The sequence below is a fragment of the Mustela nivalis genome (assembly GCF_964662115.1).
Source record: "Mustela nivalis genome assembly, chromosome: 5".
Lineage (NCBI taxonomy): Eukaryota > Metazoa > Chordata > Mammalia > Carnivora > Mustelidae > Mustela > Mustela nivalis.
The window spans coordinates 151802769-151823439 of record NC_139024.1 but is presented as its reverse complement, the minus strand read 5'-3'; the positions used below and the strand labels follow the sequence as shown (position 1 = coordinate 151823439).

Here is a 20671-nt window from a genome sequence, read left to right as displayed (position 1 = left end):
AAACAAAATCAACACAGTAACCACAACGCTACATGGTGTGCAATTTGCCTTTCCTTTGCCGCTAGTTTAAGAATACTTGGTAAGGGGCGCCTGGGTGGCTCAGTGGGTTGGGCCTCTGCCTTCGGCTCAGGTCATGATCTCAGGATCCTAGGATCTGCTGAGCAGAGAGCCTGCTTCCTCCTCTCTCCTCCTGCTTTCTCCTCTCTCTCTCTGCTTGCCTCTCTGCCTACTTGTGATCTCTCTCTGTCAATAAATAAAATATTAAAAAAAAAAAAAAGAATACTTGGTAAAATGTTCTAGCAATTTATTTTAACTCCTACATGTGGCTTTATTCCATAACTGCGACTGTAGAAGAATGGTTTAGAGCAGACCTCGTCTCCCTCCAAGACAAAAACAAAATGCCTATGAGAGATGTCACCCTGTTGGAAAGGATCATGTTCACCACCGGACCAGTGTTCTGAGCCGAGATTCGCAAGTTTTTCGGCAGCTACCCTATGTGTAAAAACAAACTGTCTATATTTCCCCAAGAACATGATCTTACAGTTCCCATTCAGGCAAAGTCTCGGTAAATAAATGCACTAAGGTTCTGCTTGAGTAACAACCAAGCTCATAAGTTCCAAATGGCATTTCATGGAAGATTTGAGCAGAAGACATTTTGCGTTTGATCTAGAAATCCCAGACCGCTGTCATTCCGATATTGTCAGTGCACAAGATGAGAGAGCAAGCACCAAGGTAGTATTTGATGAAGACGTCAAACCATTGCCTGGAATGACTCGCCTTTCTTGTTCTGCTAGATGAAGTCTCCTTGGTGGTATTATTAATACTGCAGCATAGCAAAGGCATTGCTACACTAAAGGTGATGTAAATCCAACTTCCAGATACAATAAACTCGTAAGAGACGGCGCCTCGGGGGCATTAATTTCTTCTTTTGCAAATCAGATCTTGCCTGCCTGACTTCCCTTCCAATAAAATTTTAAACACAAATCTTCAGGCCCTGAATCGCTTAACCAATGAAGAAGTCCGTCTGAGTACTCAAGCGTTTTGAGCGTCGGTGAAGGTCGGGACTCCCCATGCTGGACAGAGGCCAAGTACAGGGAGAGAAGACATCGCCCGCCCCTCAGAGTCTGCAACCCCTATTGGTGTGCTAGGGCTGCTTTAACCAATCATCACCAATTCCATGCCTGAAAATCACGGAAATTTATTCTGCCATGATTCTGGAGGTCCGATACCCCAAATCAAGGTGTCGATAGCGCCCTGCTCCCTTTGGAGGCCCGGGAGGAGAATCCATTCCTTGTGTCTTCTGTCCTGTGGTGGCTGCTGGCCTTCCCCAGCACGTGGCCACGTCACTCTAATCTCTGCCACCACCTTCTGCTCTGCTTTGGGGAGATGATCTCCTCCTGCCCGTCTCCAGTTAGGACACCATGCCTGGATGGAGGGCCATTCGGATAACCCAGGAAAATCTCCCCATGTCAAGATCCTTAACTTAATCACACCTGCAAAGTCCGTTTTCCTTACAAGGTAACATTTGCAGTTTCCAGATATTAGGACCTCATCGCTTGCAGGGGGTTGGTGGGGGGGTTGCGGGGGGAGACCAAACTCCAGCCAAAGCTACCCAGAGCCTCGGTGGAATCAAACCAAAATGCCTAAAAACCTAAGCATAAGTGAGGGGGATACCGTGGGGTATCAAAATAGCTTCTGCCGGAGTTCGGGGAACGGGGCGCACATCGCTTCACGATGCTACTAGGCCGGGTCTCCTGGGCCTGGGTGAGGCTTGGCTCCTTTTCTCTCAGATGTTCTCAAAGGATCCTACAAGCTTCAGAAGAGCCACGCTTGGACCACAGTCCCTGTCATTCGAGATGCTCTTAATGGCCTCCTACTTCTATTCCCTTCATTTTACTGTACACCGTCACAATTTTGTTCTACTCCATTACGACCTCACATAGTCCTCTTGTTCCTTTTGTTGTTGTTGTGTCCTGGGGTCATTGTTTTCAGAGCTGTAGTCAGCAACTACCTTTTACATGACCTGAGAGACACAGTAACCCTGCCCCCAAATTACTGCATGACAAGACACATTACCCGGCCTAAAATTCCTCACGTTTCTCCTTTGGACTAAAGCCCAGATTCAAGGCCCAAATTCAATTCAATTCCGTTCAATTCAAATACTATTTTCTTGTGGTTTACACATGAAACTGTCAAGTTACTGAGGTTTTGTAAAACAAACTTCAGTCAGTAGTTCCAAAATGTATGTTTGTCCAAAGATGAATTCTGTGGAGTTTTGTTAATGAATATTCCGTGAGTTTAAAAAAAATAAAAACAAAAACAAACAAACAAACAAAAACACCCAGAGGGGATCACTATTCCCTAGAAATTTAAGTTCAAGAAGTTACTTTTTTTTAAAAAGCAAAATTTGAACCACCAGACCTATCAGGGCATTTGGAGAGGGACTTAAACCTACTAAACCCCTACATAAAACCCAAGTGTATTTTTTTTTTTATTTATTTGAGGGAAAGAGAGAGAGACAAAGAATGAGAGGGGAGAAGGTCAGAGGGAGAAGCAGACTCCCTGCGGAGCTGGGAGCCCGATGCGGGACTCGATCCGGGACTCTGGGATCATGACCTGAGCCTAAGGCAGTGGCTTAACCCACTGAGCCACCCAGGCGCCCCAACCCCAAGTGTATTTTATACACAGACCCTCTCTCTCTTCTAAGGAAGGAAGGTGGCAGGAACAATGTCCAGTTTTGCTGAACTTTGTATCCCCAGCCCAGTCCCGACCCGTAAGAGGGACTCAGTGATATTTACATGAGGGGCTGAGCATGGACGGACGCAGTGACATCTTGAGATGCTCTGGATGAACAAGAACAGGAAAGACGACCAAAGGAAGGATGGATAGAGCAAAGGGAGAGAAGGCGACTGAGAGGGCGGGAACCATCCGCAGTCGCCATCCCGTTTCCCTACATGGCCACGTTGCTTCGGGCCGGCTGGGCTAGTGAGCCGAGGCTGGGGGGTATTTACAGATCCTGTATCATACAAGTTGGGTGAAGAGGAAGTTCTGTGGGCTGCATGTTCGTGTCTCCCCCCAGATTCATTCAACTTGACGTCCTGATCGCCAATGCTGACAGTATCTGAAGGTAAGACCCTTGGGTACTGGAATTGTGCTGGAATGAGGTCCTGAGGATGGGGCGTCCCCCAGGCCCCTGGTGCACTTAGAAGGGAATGAACAGACTAGAGCTCTCTCTTCGCATCCCGTGAGGGCACCGCAAGACGGCAGCGATGCGCCCAGCAGGAGGCCCTCAGCAGACACTGAACCTGTCCGTCCCTTGACACTGAACGTCCCCGCCTCCCGAATGGAGAGAAAGAAACATCTGTCATTGGCACTGTTTTGTTGTAACGGCCCAAGCGGACTAGGACGGGCATCGCGGCACGGTGCTCGCGTTCAGACACACGGGGGGCCGACCCCCAGCTCTACCAGGAACAACTTCCGTGTCCTCACTTGTAAAAAGTGGACAACAATGCCTACTTTATGGTGCTGTTGACAGGTTTAAAGATCATTTTCCTGAAGACCAGCATACAGGAATCTCTGAAGAGTTCCTTTAACTGCATACTTTTATAGCCCAAGAAATTCCCAAAGTACTTCAGATAAGCCGGGGACGTGAAAATGTGACTAATTGAGGTGTTGGTCTCTGTAAAGAGTTTCTCTCCCCTCTCCCTACCTCCCCTTCTTTCCTTTCACCCCCGCTAAAACGTAGTCACACAGTTTAAAATGCAAAAGATACAAAAGAGCAAACCCTGAGAAGCCTCCGGCTTTCCCCAGGTCCCCCCCCCCTCCAAAATAGCCAATCAACGACCAACAGCGTTTCACGCAACAAGCGCTTGTAAATTAAGCTCGGAATTAAAAATTCCCAGGTGCCCGGCGCCTGGGTGGCTCAGTGGGTTAAGCCGCTGCCTTCCGCTCAGGTCATGATCTCAGGGTCCTGGGATCGAGCCCCGCATCGGGCTCTCTGCTGAGCAGGGAGCCTGCTTCCTCCTCTCTCTCTGCCTGCCTCTCTGCCTACTTGTGATCTCTGTCAAATAAATAAATAAAATCTTTAAAAAAAAAAAAATTCTCAGGTGCCTGGATGGTTCAGCTGGTTAAATGCCCAACTCCTTATCTTGCCTCGCTGTTTGAGATCAATCCCTGTGTCAGGCTCTCCTCTGGGTACAGAGCCTGCTTGAGATTCTCTCTCTCCCTCTGGCCCTCCCCACTCGTGCATGCGCAATCTGTCTCTCCCTCTCTTAAAAAAAAAAAAAAAGAAAGAAAGAATTAAATATTGCTCAGTCTGGGTTTAAGCAACTCAAAACAGAACGCCCTATTCTTATTGGTCACTCCAGAGGGCCTCCGGGCAAAGCTAACCTCTTTCAGCTACATTCTTCCAGTTCCTTATGTGGATCCATCAATAGTCTGGTTAGGCAAGAATCACCACATAGATTATTCAGCCATCCACAGTTTTGAAAAACATCGAAACACTAAGATACCTTTGATAAACATCGTACTCAGCCCAACCTCATTCTCTTTAGATGATTGAGAAGCTCTGTATTTCACTGAACTTCAGAAATGTCAGCATCCTTTTTTTTTTTAATGATTTTATTTATTTGAGAGAGACAGAGATAGCAACAGAGAGCAAGAGCAAAGAGGAGAGAGAGAGGCAGGCCCCCCGCTGAGACCAGGGTCAGGACCCGGGGACCATGACCTGAGCCGTAGGCAGGTGTTTAACCGACTGAGCCACCCAGGCGCCCAGGAATGTGAGCATCTTAATCAATGTCATGTCCTGGAGAGAAGGACAGACAGAACAACACCAAATAGAGAGTTCTGATTCTGGAATGAATTTTTTTGTTTTAGCAACATATTAAGATCCAAGATGATTCCATAAGAACAGGATGTAGATGGGGCGCCTGGGTGGCTCAGTGGGTTAACCCTCTGCCTTCGGCTCAGGTTATGATCTCAGGGTCCTGGGATCAAGCCCCGCATTGGGCTCTCTACTTGGTGGGGAGCCTGCCTCCCCCCCTCTCTCTGCCTGCCTCTCTGCCTACTTGTGATCTCTCTGTCAAATAAATAAATAAAATCTTTAAAAAATAAAAAAAAATTAAAAGAACAGGGTGTAGAACCTGAGCCAGGACCCACTGAAATTGGCCAGCTCTAAGGACTGAGTTATAAAGATGAGAACCAAGGACAAGCAATAATCGCAGGATAGGACCAGGCCCAATGAAGGCCAGTAACAAAACCATGAGGAACACCAAACACCAGGATATGCAAAGATAAACCATCTGAATCTGTACACCAAGTCCCCGGATTTGCACCACTAAGTTGAATCAGGAGGTAAATAATGACTCACTGATGCAAACCCCTTTCCTGAGTGCCTGGGTGGACGTCTACCTTCCAAAGGGGATCTAAGAAGCCAGCACTCGCCAAACCCATCCCTGGCTTTGGAGTTCTGAGGTCACAGCACAGAACAATCACGTGGCATTGGGGTGCGAGGCAGGTAGACAGAATGAGGGGTTCTCGAGTTTTCAGACAACTTCTTTCTTCTATATCTTCTTGTACCCCGATGAAGGGGGATTAAGAGGTTCTCAGTTTTCCCTTCCAATAGCCTCGTTCACTCCCTGGCGTTCACTTTCCAACAGGAAAGTGTTCACTTCCAACAGGAGTTGTGAAGATGTATGTCCAGTGCAAACTAGGCCTCAGAGACACGGAATGAAACCCCAAAAAGTACAGGCAATGGCCCTGCTGATGGGCGGTATTGAGGAAGGTCCAAGTTCTCTTCTTCTTACAAGGTAGTCTGGAAAAACAGGGTCTCAGGAAGCCCCCCCAAACCCACACCAGCGAAGGTCACGTCCAAGCAGGGTATACCCAGGAGAAAGGTAGCAAAGCACGTGTAGCTGGGCCTCGTTCTGCCCCAGGCTTTTAGAGAAGACATCCTGTTCCCCCCAGTGGAGTGGTAATAGCCAGGGAGCTAGTAAGAGGCAGTCCTGGGAGGGGGCAGGAGGGCATGGCGCAGGTCACACGGGCCCCATGGAAAAGGATAAGGAGTCTCCCAAGAGGCTCTTCAAATCCCAGAGCAGGTATCGGGGATAGGGGGCAGAACCATGAATCAAGAGGCCGTTACTGCACAGAGTCCCCGCGCATACATATCTAGGTTAGAGATGGAGATGGGGGTGGGGAGAGACGGACAGAGAGAGGGAAAGGGAGAGGCCTAAGCTCAGCCGGACAAAGCAGAGCACAGCCACAGGGAGCCCGTCCCTGTGTTTCTGATTCAGTAACTGTAAGCCGTGCCCAAAGCTCTTCCCTCTTGCTTGGAGATCTGACTTGAAAAAGAAATGAGTGAACAGGTGATCCAAAAACCATCTGGGTTTTTTGTGGGTTTTGTTGGGTTTTGGGTTGGTTTTTTTGTTGGTTTTTTTTGGGGGGGGGCTACAGAATGGGGATTCTAGAAATATTGTTATGTATCATCTCTGGGACATTCATGACAAATAAAGACACCATCCCATTAAAATCTAATAAATAAAACTCTTGAATGCTACTAGTTTCACCATTATGCTGGCTTCTCAACCACTGCTTGTAAAATAATCTTTTTGGAATTTAAAAGCACCATAAGAGCAGACTGTCCTCCCTTTAAGCCCGATTAAATGTCTGGGTCTCAAAATATATACACGGTATTTGCAGAATCAATCACCTCAGGGGTGCCTGGGTGGCTCAGTCGGTTAAGCATCCAACTCTTGATTTTGCCTCAGGTCACGAGCTCAGGATCCTTAGATAAAGATTCACGTCAGGCTCAGTGCTGGGCATGGAGCCTGCTTAAGATTCTCTTTCTCCCTCTCCCTCTGCCCTTCCTTCCCCCTGTCTCTCCCTTCCTTTTCTAAGAAAAAAAGAGAGAGAGAGAGAGAGTAAATCATGTCAACGTGAAACCAGAAAAATTCTACGGGGATCTCTCTAGGCTATAGTCTCTTTTCTTCTTGTTTACATGGCTAGTCTCCAATTAATTTACATTTACCTTGTTCTATTTACCCGTTTGGCTATTTGGGCTAGATGTGTCTCTGAGCTCCGACTTCTTCACCCGTAAAACGAGAATGTTACTAACACCTATTCCATGGGATTCGAGAGACAAATACGAGAATGTGTAAGATACTGGGGCACCTAGCAATCTCAGTCCGTAGTGCATGTGACTCTTGACCTTAGGGTTGGGAGTTTGAGCCCCACATTTATTAGTGTTTATTTATTAAAAAATAAATTTAAAAAAATGTTTTAAGAGGACAGGTAAAATAGTGCTGAACAAATGTCCCAGGTTTCTGTACTGGTTATTCCTCCTCTGAGAAATAAAACACTGAGCTATACATTTTAAGATGTGTACTTCATTCCCACTAAGACCAATAATTAAGAAACTTAATTTCTCTTCTTGCTTTCTCCATCTCTTCTTGACTAGAATCATGCCCAGTATGAGGAAACTATGGGATTACGTGGATTCTTTGAAGTAGAGACTATATAACTCAACATATTAGTATTAAGACTACAGTTACAACATTCTAGGTGTCACAGTCTACATTGGTACCTACTTTAAGGATTTGAAGAGAATAATTTTCAAAGCAGGATATCACAGAAATCAATTTCCAATATAATTTATCTACAGCTTTGCCTAAGTCATCCAAATTATTCATCAATGCATTCAAATTAGCAAAATTTTTGCTTTTCAGATTGTCAGGGACTTTCAGGCATGAATCACTTGACATTCCATCATTCGATGGAAATAACCGTGTGGACCTGTGTGCTATGGTTAGTGCCACGGAAGACAGCATCAATACCCTACACACAGAGAGAGTTTACCTTTCCCGAATGCATGTTAAAACTCACAATAGAAAATAGATTTTAGGGTCCCCTGGGTGGCTCAGTCGGTGAAGCGACTGCCTTCCGCTCAGGTCCCGATCTCAGGGTCCTGGGATCGAGCCCCACATCCACCTTCCTGCTCAGCAGGGAGCCTGCTTCTCCCTCTCCCACTCCCCCTGCTTGTGTTCTTTCTCTCTCTGGCAAATAACAAAATAAATAAGACCTTTAAAAAAAAAGGAAATAGAAAATAGATTTTAAAGGAACTAATAAAAGAATAATGCAGACTATGAAAATACTGCCTTGGGTTTTGTTTCAGGTTTTTTTTTTTTTTCCCATCCTGGTTCAGTTGCTGCCAAGTTGTCCAACACTTAACATAGTCTAAATATCTTTCTCTATCTTAAGCCAAGGATTGGGTGACTGTTAACTTACACTTAACCAAGATTATAAAAAACTGTTACTGAAATGCCAAAAAAAATTACATGGTACTTCATAGGAAAGGAATGCAGGGGCTTAGCAACGGCCCGCAGAGTCACTCACCAAGGCCGCGCCTGTTTTGTGATTCGTTTGGACAGGTTAATTTTCAGAAATTCTTCCTGTGATAGGCAGAGATTAATGTGAATTGCCATCGAACGCATTATTTCTATTTGAGTTTGTGGCTACCTTTTCAGTCGTAACTGTCCTATCAACACAGCATTTGGCTCTGCTTTCTATGTTCAGACCAATAATACGTCTTTAGGCTGACGCACGGACATATGGCAAAGTCTCATGGTCCCTACACACAAGCCGTCCCCCATGGTTTTGTTCTGACCCTGACGTGTGCCCTGAGCCTCTGCTTGGGGCCTGGAGGTTCCTGGATCTGCCCATGCCTCTCTGAATAACCCCAGGCCCCATTTTAGTGATCAGATTTTGTCATTGGCTTCTAGGTGGCCGGAGAATCTTCTCAACTTCTTTGGAAGTTTCCCTCCTCCCTAAAAAGATATAAAAGGCCAAAATCTGGAGAAACTGGAACTCTGAGACCTTGCTGGTTAACCCTCAAACCTGTCGAAGGATACCCCTTCTTTGGTAAGACAGTTTGGCAGTTCCCTAAAAAATCAAATATAAATTTGCCATACACTACAGCAAGTCCAGTCCTACCAACCTACCAGAAGGAAATGAAGATGCGTGTCCATGAAAACCTTGTGCATGATGTACACAGCAGCACCGTTTGTGTTAGCTAAGAAGTTGAAATCACCCATGTGTCCATCACTTGGTGAACAGAGAAACAAACGTGGACTCTCCATGCACCGGAACAGTGCTCAGCGATAAAAAGGAACAAGCTACTGACCCAGAAACTTTATGGTTAGCAAGGGGCACCTGGCCGGCTGGCTCAGTCAGTTCAGCCTCCAGCTCTTGGTTTCAGCTCAGGTCATAATTTTAGGGTCCTGGGACCCAGCCCCCTGCATCAGGCTCTGCACTCAGCAATGGGAAGTCTGCTTGAAGAATTTCTCTCCCTCTCCCTCTGCCCCCTCCTAGTGCACACACTCTCTCTCTCTCTGTCTCTAAAAGAAAGAAAGAAAGACAGAAATCCTTTTAAAAAGAGATTTTATGGTAAGCAAAAGAAGCCAAACAAAAGGACGACGACTTGTGTAATTCCACTTCAGTATGCAACATGCAGAAAAGGCAGATCTACAGAGACAGCAAGTACATGAGTGATTGCCTGAGATCAATGGGTGAAAACAGAAATTGACAGCAAATGGGCACAGAGGCTATTTCAGGCATGATGCAGAGTCCTAAAAATGGGGTGTGTGTGTGTGTGTGTGTGTGTGTACATACCTCTTAGGCTCCCAAGTGGACACACGATGCTTAACACTACAACAGCTCAGAACCAAAAGGAAAAAGTTAGCTAACCAGGAAACACAGCATCGCTGGGCAGCTAAATTAGGTAAATTAGCCAGTCCTGCAGAGCCGTCGTCCAGATTTCTTTACTGGGAAACCAAAAAGTAAAATGAAACAAAAACCCTTGCTTTTTAACCCACTTTTGGTTAGGTATTTTCTTACTTGAAGCCAAAAGCCTCTTGACTGATACAGACTAGAGGTAGAGTCACTGGATCCCCGTCACTGGGACAGGATTCCCGGGGACATTTAATGTTAAAGGATGAAGAACATTTTGAAAAAATACATGCTATAGACCGAACGCTTGTATCCCCACTCCCACCAAAAAAAAATCCCTATGTTGAAACCTAGTCCCCAGTGTGATGATATTTGGAGATGCAGCCCGAGTGGCCCTCTCATGAATGGCCTTCGTGTTCTTTGAAAAGAGATCCCAGGCAGAGCACAGCAAAAATACAGCCACCTACGAACCAGGAAGCCAGCCCTCCCCAGACACTGAATCTGCTGGTGCCTTCGACTTGGACTCCCCAGCCTCTGGGGCTGCCAGAAATAAGTTTCTGTTGTTTATAAAACACCCAGTCTGTGGTACTCGGTGATGGCAGCCAGAACAGACTAAGACCGTGCATTTGTGGCGATGTGCGTATGTTCAGGCACTTCTAACTAGGTTGTGTAGAACTACCCTCCAGGACAGGAGGCACATTGAAGATGGCACGGAGGGGCACCTGGCTGGCTCGGTGGGTAGAATGTGCAGCTCTTGATCTCAGGGTTGTGAGTTCAAGCCCCATGCAGGGAGTAGAGATGGCTAAAATAAATAAACTTTCTCTTAAAAAGATGGTAGCTAATAGTCGTTTTATTAAAACCGTATTTCAACTCAAGCTTGAACGAGCCTTTGCGATCACTCTACCCTACCTCCATCCACTCTCCTTCATGTCAGCATGAATGAAACGGTGTAAGCATCCCCAATGCTTTCCAGTTGTCATCCCCTATTTCAACCCTCCGTGTTTTCACACATCATATTTCCCAAGCCTAGAATGTTCTTCCCCTTTGACCGGATGCTAAAATGCTATGCATCTTTTAAATCCCAACTGCAGAGAGTCTTTTCTGACCCCCCAAAATAATCATTTCCTCTTTGATTTAATTCAATACTGGGTACCTACTGCCTCTGTCAGAGTATAGTGGATATTGTTTTATTATTACTATCTCCCCTGCGGTGAATGGCGAAGGGTTTGCAGTTAAAAGACAGCTCTATCATATATTTGGGTGACTTTGGACAAATCACTTTACTTCCGAGTCTCAATGATTTCTTCTGTAAGAGAAGCATAGACATTACCTTCCCGTCTCCCGCAGGCTGCTCTGAGACATCACGGAGATGAACTACGTGAAAGCACATTATCAACTATAATGTTGGAACAGAGGAGATGTTTTATGTTACATAATGGACTACACAACTAGGGGAAAAGAGGTGACTTCTCACCATTTACCAAAACTGCTGTAGCCAAGACTGCCAATGAGCAACGACCTCCCAAATGCCCCTTCTCTCTCCTTTACTTGAGCCTTCCCTCCGCCTCACTCCTGAATCTGGAGGGCTCCATATCTAGATCTCTTTCCTTCCTCTGCTTACTCTCCTAGGGATCTCATGCAGTATCGTGGCTTTCGATGGCATTTCATGCCTTCCAAATCTGCTTGTCTAGATTCCTTCCCTGAAAACCAGACTTGTGTATCAAACTGCCTAGATGCTCAAAATGTGTTTCCATGGGTCCAGACTAAGCTCCTGGTCTCCCTGACCCCAAGCCCATACTTCATCTCAGTTCATGGGCATTTGGTCCATTCATGTGCTCAAGCCAAAAATTTCAGACTCCTACTTCACTCCTCTCTTTCTCTCATACTTCCTATCCAAACTACCAGACAATCCTCCGACCAAAATATCTTCAGAATTCAACCTCTTCTCACTACACCTGCTTGCTACCTATATAAAGCAGGCATCACCTCTTCATACTTAAGGAAAAAAGCTTCCTAAAAAAAGTTGTCTCCCGGGGCGCCTGGGTGGCTCAGTGGTTTGGGCTGCTGCCTTTGGCTCGGGTCATGATCTCAGGGTCCTGGGATCGAGCCCCGCATCGGGCTCCCTGCTCCGCAGGAAGCCTGCTTCCCTCTCTCACTCTCTCTGCCTGCCTCTCTGCCTACTTGTGATCTCCGTCTTTCAAATAAATAAATAAAATCTTTAAGAAAAAAAAAAAAAGTTGTCTCCCTGTTCCCACTTTGCCCCACGTTGGGTCTCCACTCACCCAAATCATCCTGTTGCAACATTAGTTATAACAGGTCAATCATTGTTTAAAATCCCTCAGTGGTATTTCATTCCCAGCCATGAAAAATCCAAAGTCCTCCCAATGGCCCGTAAGAACCATGTGATCTGCCGGCCATATTCCTCTTTCCTCTCTGACCTCATCCCCACCACTGACCAGCTGCTAATTCTCTCCTCGCTTTTGTTGATCGACCAGGCTCTTGTCACCCCTCTGCCCAAATGCTCCTCTACCCACCACCACACAGCTCACTCCTTCCCTTCCTGCAGATCATTCCTCAAAGCTCACCTCACCATGAGGTCATCCTGGGCCAATCCACTGAAGACGGCAACCTTGCCTCCCCCCACTCCCTATCTCTCTTCTTTGGTTTAGCTTTCTCAACAATAGTCACCACATCTTAACATCTGTTTTATTGTCACTGCCAAAAGGTCCAGGAGGGCAGGATTTTTATTTCTTGTATCCTCGGGGCTTAGAATAGTGCCTGGCACACAGAAGGGACTGAATAAATACTACCTGAAAGAAATGCATGAGTTAAGAATGGATGGCCAAAGTAGGTTTCATAGGTTCATGATCAGTATATTTGTAAACACCTGAATCTTCAACAGTAGCAAACAGAAATACCATCAAAGTTCTTAGAAATGGCTGGCAATTAAATATCAGCCAATGTGAACCCATAAAGAAGAAAGCAAAGTCAATTTAGGAACACCTAATAGCCAATATATAAGTAGAAAGAGTATTCAAAATACAACACAATATGCAGGCAATCACCTCCTAGACTTATTATAAAGTTCAAAGCTAAATAAATGCTTTACTTATAAGATGCTTAGTATGTATTGTATTCATCATTTTTAGGAGGCAGAGTTGAATATTTAGATTTTCTTACTATGCCAGTTTATTGTGAACAACTTGGTATATTGCTCTGGTCTCAATAATTGGAACTAGTCCACATCAACGGTTTCAAATAACCGAGACTATAAAGTTTGATACTTCTCGTAAAAAGGTATTAAGTATATTTGGTTATAATTTAAGAATTAAAATCGTATAGAAAATATAAAATAATTTATCATTTTAAACTCTGTAATTACAAATTACATATTAATATTGCTATACTAATTATATATAGTCTGCTGATTAAAATCAATGCTGTCCACAAACAATCCAAAAAAAGTTTTAGATACAACCCCCCCCGAAAAAATTCCCATCTTAATATCAATTTATTCCACTTTTCCCCTTATTATTATCATCTCTAGGTAACTAGAATTACAAATGAGAGGAAGCATACCTTAACCTTCCCATCATAAACTTCCTAAGTAAGGGCAAATGACTATGACCTTCCTCAAACTAAATCATCACTCGGAAAAAAACAATGTCTTGCTAAATCATAGATCTAGAGAATGAAAATCCGGGACTTTAAACTTTATTACACAATGACATGCCATTCTTCTAAGTGTTGTTTATACAGAGGGGTTTTTATTAATGTAAGTAAGGACCATTCTATTAAAACAAATACCAGAAAATGTACTAGAGTTCTTAATGTCCTCATCAATAAACCAGGGGACCATCTTTTTCTATTATCACTGAAAAGTGAATGAACAATATTAAAACTATATCTAAGTCTATTCATCACGGTTAGCAATGAAAATAGAGAATTTGAGTAAACCGGCTCTAGAAACTTGCTATTATCTCAATTTACAGAAAGTTGTGTAGGAAACAGAAGGACAACATACTCCCAAGTTGAAGCTATAACCTTTAGCTATATGCTTGCACACGTAAGAAGTGGATTACGTGTGGATTAATCCACACTTAACTGGATAAAAGAAGTGAATAGAACATAGTTTTACAGAAAAAAATATTTGAATACGTAAAAACTTGTATCCAACTGAACTGAATATTTTTGGTTAATGTGGCTTGAAACTTGTAAGGGAGTCAACAAAGAAAGTTGGAAGCATCAAGACATCACTAATTCATTGTGAAACGTAATGATCGTACATCTTATTATATGTTTATAGGTCTTAATCCCTATATTAAGTTTTTTCTTACATATAGGCTTTTTAAAAACTTATTCCCCACAATGACCCCATGGGATAAGTATTATGATCCCCACTTATAAGTGAGGAAACAGTGACCCAAGGAAATCAATATCGTGGCCAGTGCACCACAGTAGCAGTTCCCCGGACTGGGATTCAAACTCGGGTCAGTTTCATTCCAAGCCCATGTCTGAGCCCCACTCTGGGTGGCCATTAGAACAAATTCAAACACACTCTGTTCAGACACTTGTAGGTAAAACACCTTCTGGGAAATAATGCTGCACTCTCTACCCCTCCCCCACCACCCCACCGAGTATTCCAATAGAAAACTTTTGTTTAAAACATTTGAGGAAATCTGGCATTTCCATACAGCACACTTTGCTGAAAGTATACGTTAATGAAAATTTAAAACATATTTCCTGAACTAATACTCCCTGACCTAAGCATTCATATGAAATGATAATTATTAATGTATATGAAGTTTTCCATGTCACTAAGCCTATTGTTGAACAACTTAAACTTCCAAGAGAAGGTGCACCTTAATTACAAGAGCAATCAACAAATCACAAAATCTGAAAGCCAAAATTTCTTTAACGTAACCTTCCTTTTATGGACAATAAATTAAAGTCTGGGAAAGTTAAGGAGTTTGCCCAAGTTTATACAACTAGAAAGGAGCAAATCACAGTATTTTTTTTTTTACCTACAGCAGGATGAAAACATTTCCAAGTCCCAGTTATCATCTTTGACCAGACCTTCACGTTTCCCGACACCGTAATATGTCCATGATATTCTCCATCTGTAGGATTTTAAACTACCTTGAACTTGAATCATTTTGGAGAATCCAATCCAACAACTTAAACCATTTCAAATCAACCTATTTTAAACAAAGGAAACTCTCACTTTCCATGGCAAACAACTGCTAGACAAGGAAAGTAAATTCTGTATCAAAATACTTTTTATATTACCGGTAGTATTTATGTGAACTTTTAACTGCTTCCTCACAGAGATTTACAAAAATGAACTGTAAGGACTTAAAAGAGGGGCTATAAGGCTCTTGGTGAACAATATAAAAACTTGATGTATATTATAAAGATTAAATAAATTCACAGCCTCTGTTATACACGGTCAAGTTTTCCTTCTGAAAGAACTTGTACTTTATAGTGACTTCCGTTATTAGGAAATCATTTATTTCTGGCCACTTTTGGATTTTGTTTACCAAAATGAAATATCAAAAGTGGAAAAAAAATAATGCAATCTACAAAATTCTACAAATATATAAACATCCACTGCCAGATTTAAAAACAAAATGAATCAGAAACAATATACGACATGTGCTCATTGGACCCATCATTGTTCTAAAACTTCCCGTAGTGACTTTATAATCTACATTCATTATATGCACTAGTGTTGAGGGACCCAGTGTAAAATTAGTAAAGTTTCATCAGAAGTACCCAAATCATCAGTGCAAATAAAAAGGAACCTACAAATACCAGAACAAAACAAGGAAATCCAACATCATACATCACTTTGATCAGGCAACAGCTAAACAGTTCTCAAATGGCATAAGCACCAGCCCCAAAACGATTGCTTGCAGAGTATTGAAAAAGAAACGTACCTTCTTTGAGGTAGAGAATTCCCAGTAACCAAATTGTAGTAATCCACATAGGGTAGGCATCATCAAAAATCCCAACATCCTCGTGTTTAAATAACTCCAAATGAAGAAGTTTTAAAACTTTCCATCCAGGAGGGACTTGACGCAGCATTGGTACTTCCAATAATGTCCACTGATAGGAAGATCCAGTACGAACAGTGCAGTATGGAGGTCAAGGTCCTGCGCGATGCTTCCTAGATGCTGATGACAATGATCGCATCTATGCAATTGAAATTAATAAACATTAGCTTCCAAGTCATTCTACACACTCAGTTTCTTAAAGTAAAAAAAAAAAAAAAAATAGTAACCATAATGGTAGATTTCAAATACATAGTTCTGGCGCTTAAATCATTGCTAGCAGCAAGTTTTAAATAATGGCTCTTCTATACAATACTGTGCAAAATCTTAACTTTAGCAAGTTAAAATAGACTGTGTTTGGGTGTTCTTCCAGGTATGAGCAGCACATTAGTCTGATAGTTCATTTATCATGTCGGACTGAAAAGGCAGGTGACAGAGTGCAGGGGTGTGAGGAAAGCCTCTAGCTGGGGGGGGGAGGGACAGGAGAGGAAAGCAGAGAAGGTGATAAATCGCCTTGGTATTTGGAAGGATCCCAGAAAACATACCTGAAGATAATGACCTAAATTTGCATTATTGAATGGGAGAAGCCTGTTCCCCACGCTCCTAATAGTGGAGCACAGGGTGACAGCTCGAGCCAACTACATGTGCCCACTTTCCACCAACTCCCAACTTTGTCCCTAAATGTACGTCTCTTCACCAAGTGATGGGACAGAAAAACAACTTTTGTGGCAAAGTGGGAAAGCAAGAAAGCAGAGAAATTTCCCAGTAAGTGGACGTGTTTACTAGTCGTGCAGTGGTCGAACTGGAGCAACAACCGAACTAGAAAGACTGCGACGTGAAGCTACTTGGGAGAGAGCAGTTTGGGGAGTCTCCCTGGGCCTATAAATGAGGAGGGAATCGGGCTGTCTCACCGCCCGGCAGCAGCAGCCACAGCCATCCCCCTTTTGGGCGGGCGTGGCAGAGAGAAACAAAAGGTTAAAACACAAAAGGCGGGGCGGACTGCTCTGTCTGGGTTGCTTCTGGGGCTCTCGGTCCCCTTTCTATTCAAATGCAAGGAAATGGGGGTGGCCGGGCGGGGGGGCTCCCTGAGAGAGGTGCTAGTGGATCTCCGGGTTGGCATAGGCTCTTCAGGGTGGGTCGGGAAACTGGAAGGGGCGGTCGGGATGGCCGACTGAAGGAGTGGTCCAGGCCCCATCCCTCCATCCCTGCATCTCTGACAGTGGGGAACCTGTGGCTTCCTCCACCCTACCCCAGCCCCACAGAAAACTTTCTGAACTCTCACCTGTTTGCTCTAACCCCCCTTGACCACAAACTCAAGAGTCCACTCCCCTGCAGCCCAAACCTCTTCTGCATTCTATTGTTGGAGCTTTCGCATTGTGCCTTGGTCCTGCCGAGCTCTGCGCAGACAATTAAGTTATGAAACCCCCACCTCCACACCTCTTTCCTTCGCAAGAGCAAAGTCAGGGCGGGGTGGGGGCGACCCTGGACTTGTCCCCATCCATTTCAGCGAGTTTTCTCGAGTATGGGCGCAGCTGGGAGAAAGCAAGGCGATGCCCCCCTGAGATACCCTGGCCCCATCCCCCCCCACCCCCAGCTCCTCCTGGAATAAAGGCACTGGAGAGAAATGCCTTGTCCGGCTGTTGCCCATTAAAAAACAACAAATAAAACAATCTGTGCAAGTTCGTTGAAGAACAAAAGAGAAGGAAACAGGGGAAGGAGGTACAACTTACCAGCCAAACTTCGCCACCGGACTACGCCTCCGTCCTCCGAAGGGCGGGGAGCCGGGAGCGCCCGGGGGGAGAGAGGTAAACAGGACAACAATCTCCACTCACCTCTTCCCCACCTCGTCGCACTTTCAAGGGACACTTCCCTGGCTGCAGTCTGCGAGGCGCTCCGACACTTCGGTGGGGCCTGACAGCGGAGAAAGTCGCGGCGGCAAAGTTGCGAGAGGGAGATAGCCGGGCGTCCGGGGAGAGGGGAGGAGAGAGTTCATCAGAGTTCCCCCTTTTGTTCCAAGTCCCGGAGCAGACAAAGAGGCGGCGAGCGGCGGCAGGTTTCTCCCTCTCACCCCTTCTTCCTCTCTCCCTCCCCTCCCCTCCCCTCCCCGCCCCCTCCCTCTCCCCGCATCTCCCGCCCGGCTCGGGAACCTCCGAGGCGGCCCGGGCGGCTCAGTCCCCAGTTCCACGCAACTCTGCCCCGACCCTCTCCTGCCGCGACCTCGCTCGAAACTTTCCCCAGGAGATGCCCGTCCTGTCCCCTCCCGCCCAGCACCCTTTTATCCCCCGCCTCCCCGGCGCGCACGAGTCTCCGGGGGGGAATCTCCAAAAATCATTGTTTCCGGGAGATGCACCTCTTTGTTTGCACTTTCCCTGCCAATCAATGTGAACAACCCACTTTGGCATCGAGTTTCTGTCAGTTTCCCATCATCCGGGGAGACGGTACGCCAAGGGTAGGGGGTCAACCCCATAAGATAAAGGCATTTACGCAATCAGAGGTGGGGCGCACCCTAGGCTCTCTCCCATCCTCTTTCCTACGCTGGGCTTCACCGTCCTCCACCCAACCACCAAAACAACTCAAAGGGGGCTCCGAGGGTTTCTTTTAAGGGAACGCTCTTCCCCCACCCACCCACCCCAGCGCTGTCCCTTAGGAGAGGGCTCTTCTAATCCGCAGGACAAAGCCCGCTCGGGGTCCAGCCGAAGCCTCCACCCCTCGGGGCTACCTGTTGCTGCAGGCGCCGCACAAGTCGGTCCAGGGACTCCGAGGGCGGGTTCCCACCTCGAGCATCGCGCCCACCTCTCAGACCCCAACTTCCCTAACCTCAAACCGCGACGGCTACGCTCTCTGGACGCCCGGGCTCCCTGACACCCCGGAGCCAGCGCTCCACACCCGTTCCCTTCCCTCCACCGCAGCCTTCCTCGCCCCTTAGGTCTGACTCGGGGACCCTCGCCGCCTCCCCACCTTCGACCCCCCGGCGCGGCTCGTGCCGTCCGAGCATCCCCTCATTCCGTCCCCTCACCCACTGCCCTGCCCTGGGCAAATCAGGTGTCTCGGACCCGAAACAATTCCAGACCCTTCCCCAGGCCCTTTGCCAGTCGTTCCCCGACCTCTAGAGTCGGAGACCCCTTCCTCACCTCGCCCCATCCCTAGACCCTCATCCCTGCTCCGGGCCACCGCACTGGCTCTCTGAGGGGCTCCGAGCAGCGCTAATTTTTCTCCTAGATCTAACCAGACTCGAAGAGGAGGCGAGCGGGGAGGTGGGGGGATTGGGGGAATGGGGGGCCGCGTGGGGAAGCAGCTTTTAGGGCGAAGGAACAAAACCCAAACATTCCAAAGCCAACACCCACCCTTCGGGAGGTGGCCGGCCCAGCGCGCACCTTCTCCTCCACCGTCTCTCTTCCCCCACCCCAGACACTTGGGATCTTTGCGGGGAGGTGAAGTTTGGGGCAGGGAAGGGGGCTTGGGGACTTGGAAGCACTGGTCGCCGTCGGCCTGGGGGTGAGGGGCGGCCTGAAGGAGGAGGTCAGGAGCCAGGAGCCCCTGCTGCGTCCGGAATGTCGCGGCCGGCGGTCCCCGTGCGCGCCCGGCGACTCCTTGCCAGGTCTTTCCCCCGGAGCAGAACAAAGACGCCGCGAGGAGCGCCTGTCCTCGCCTCCCGGCGTCCGCACCCCGCCCTGCGCTTCGCTCGCTCGAGCCCACGCCGCTCTCGGAAACTTTGCAACAACTTCCCCCGGAGTTGGCGCGCGCGGCGCGGGGAGCGGCGGGACACACGGCGACCACCGCCGCAGGGGCCCGGAGATGCCCCCTTCCACGTCCCCTCCCGGCCCGGGAGCAGCCCTCCTCGCGCCGCCGGTCCCCGCCCGCGCGCCGGGCTGCCCACGGGGCCGGGGCGGCGGCAGCACGCGCTTCCCTCCCCCACGCCCGCACCCCCGCTGCCCGCCGTGGAGGGAACGGGTTCCTCGAGTCCCGCGGCGGGCAGGGCAGCGCCGGGCCGCGGGGGGCCGGGGGCGGAGGCGGCACCGGGAGCAGCCGGGGCGGCGGCCGGGGCGGCTGCGGGAGGCCGAGGGCGCGCGAGCGGGCGCCCGCGGGAGGGTCCGCGCGCCGCGTGCGTCCCGTCCCGCGCTCCCCGCGAGCCGCCGCCCCGCCGCGGAGGCAGGACCCGGGCCCGCCGCGGCCGACGTCCGGGCGCTCGGGCCTCGTCCCCTGCGCCAAGGCCGGACACCTGCGCGGCCTCCTCCCGAGCCCGGCGTCTCGCCCTCCGCCCGGGCTCGCAAGCCTCCTGCGGGGCGCGGAGTCCCGGGCGCACCGCGACGCAGCCCAGAGAGAAAGCAACCCCCACCCACTCCAGTCGGGCCCATTTTCCCCTTTGTTCAATTATGATGACTTCCAGAATTCTCTTTTAGGAGAAGTCTACCCCCTCCCCGCGCCCCTCCCTCCGACAAAATCCTTACTTTTGGCGGCCATCAGGAATCCGCTTGGAAAATAATGAGAAGTCCGGACTTCCAGACACTTCTCCTCGGCCGCCTTTCGCCGATGCTTGTTATAGGGTCCGTCGTCGGAGATGTTCTCCAACTTCTAAGAAACACCCAAGCCCCCACTTGCTGTTAGAGCGTACTTAATTGAACCTATTAAAACACTGCCAGTCCTTTGAAAATATCTATTTGTTTCTCTCTTTTCTCAAGGACTGAGGAGTAAGGGCCATTTGCCAGGTGAAGAGTCAATATGGCCTTAAGAAGGCCTAATCCGTGCTTTATGAAACACTCCTGTCAGCTGTTGGAGGTAGCTCTCCTTCCCAACCTGCTCGAGGACAAAGTGATTTCGGGGTGCCTGAGCGGCTCAGTTGGTTAAGGGGGTGGCCTCTTGATTTCTGGCTCTGGTCATGGTCTCAGAGTGCTGGGACC

General features: G+C 47.5%; 1 protein-coding gene across 4 annotated transcripts in view; it reads right to left on the bottom strand.

Annotated features, from left to right (window-relative positions):
• LOC309865112 (uncharacterized protein) overlaps positions 1 to 18872 on the bottom strand; it is a 335985-nt gene extending 317113 nt beyond the window's left edge. Inside the window, exons 1-3 of one of the 4 annotated variants that reach the window (XM_082731329.1) lie at positions 18493 to 18872; positions 17606 to 17684; positions 15660 to 15915 (exon numbers count right to left, since the gene is read on the bottom strand). In XM_082731329.1, the coding sequence (XP_082587455.1) occupies positions 15660 to 15807 (148 nt within the window). In that variant the 5' untranslated portion in view covers positions 15808 to 15915; positions 17606 to 17684; positions 18493 to 18872. Of the gene's footprint in view, positions 1 to 15659; positions 15916 to 17605; positions 18363 to 18492 lie in introns of those variants that run through there. The other 3 variants (XM_082731328.1, XM_082731331.1, XM_082731332.1) reach the window with 3 other exon arrangements.
• Positions 18873 to 20671: the final 1799 nt, after the last annotated feature.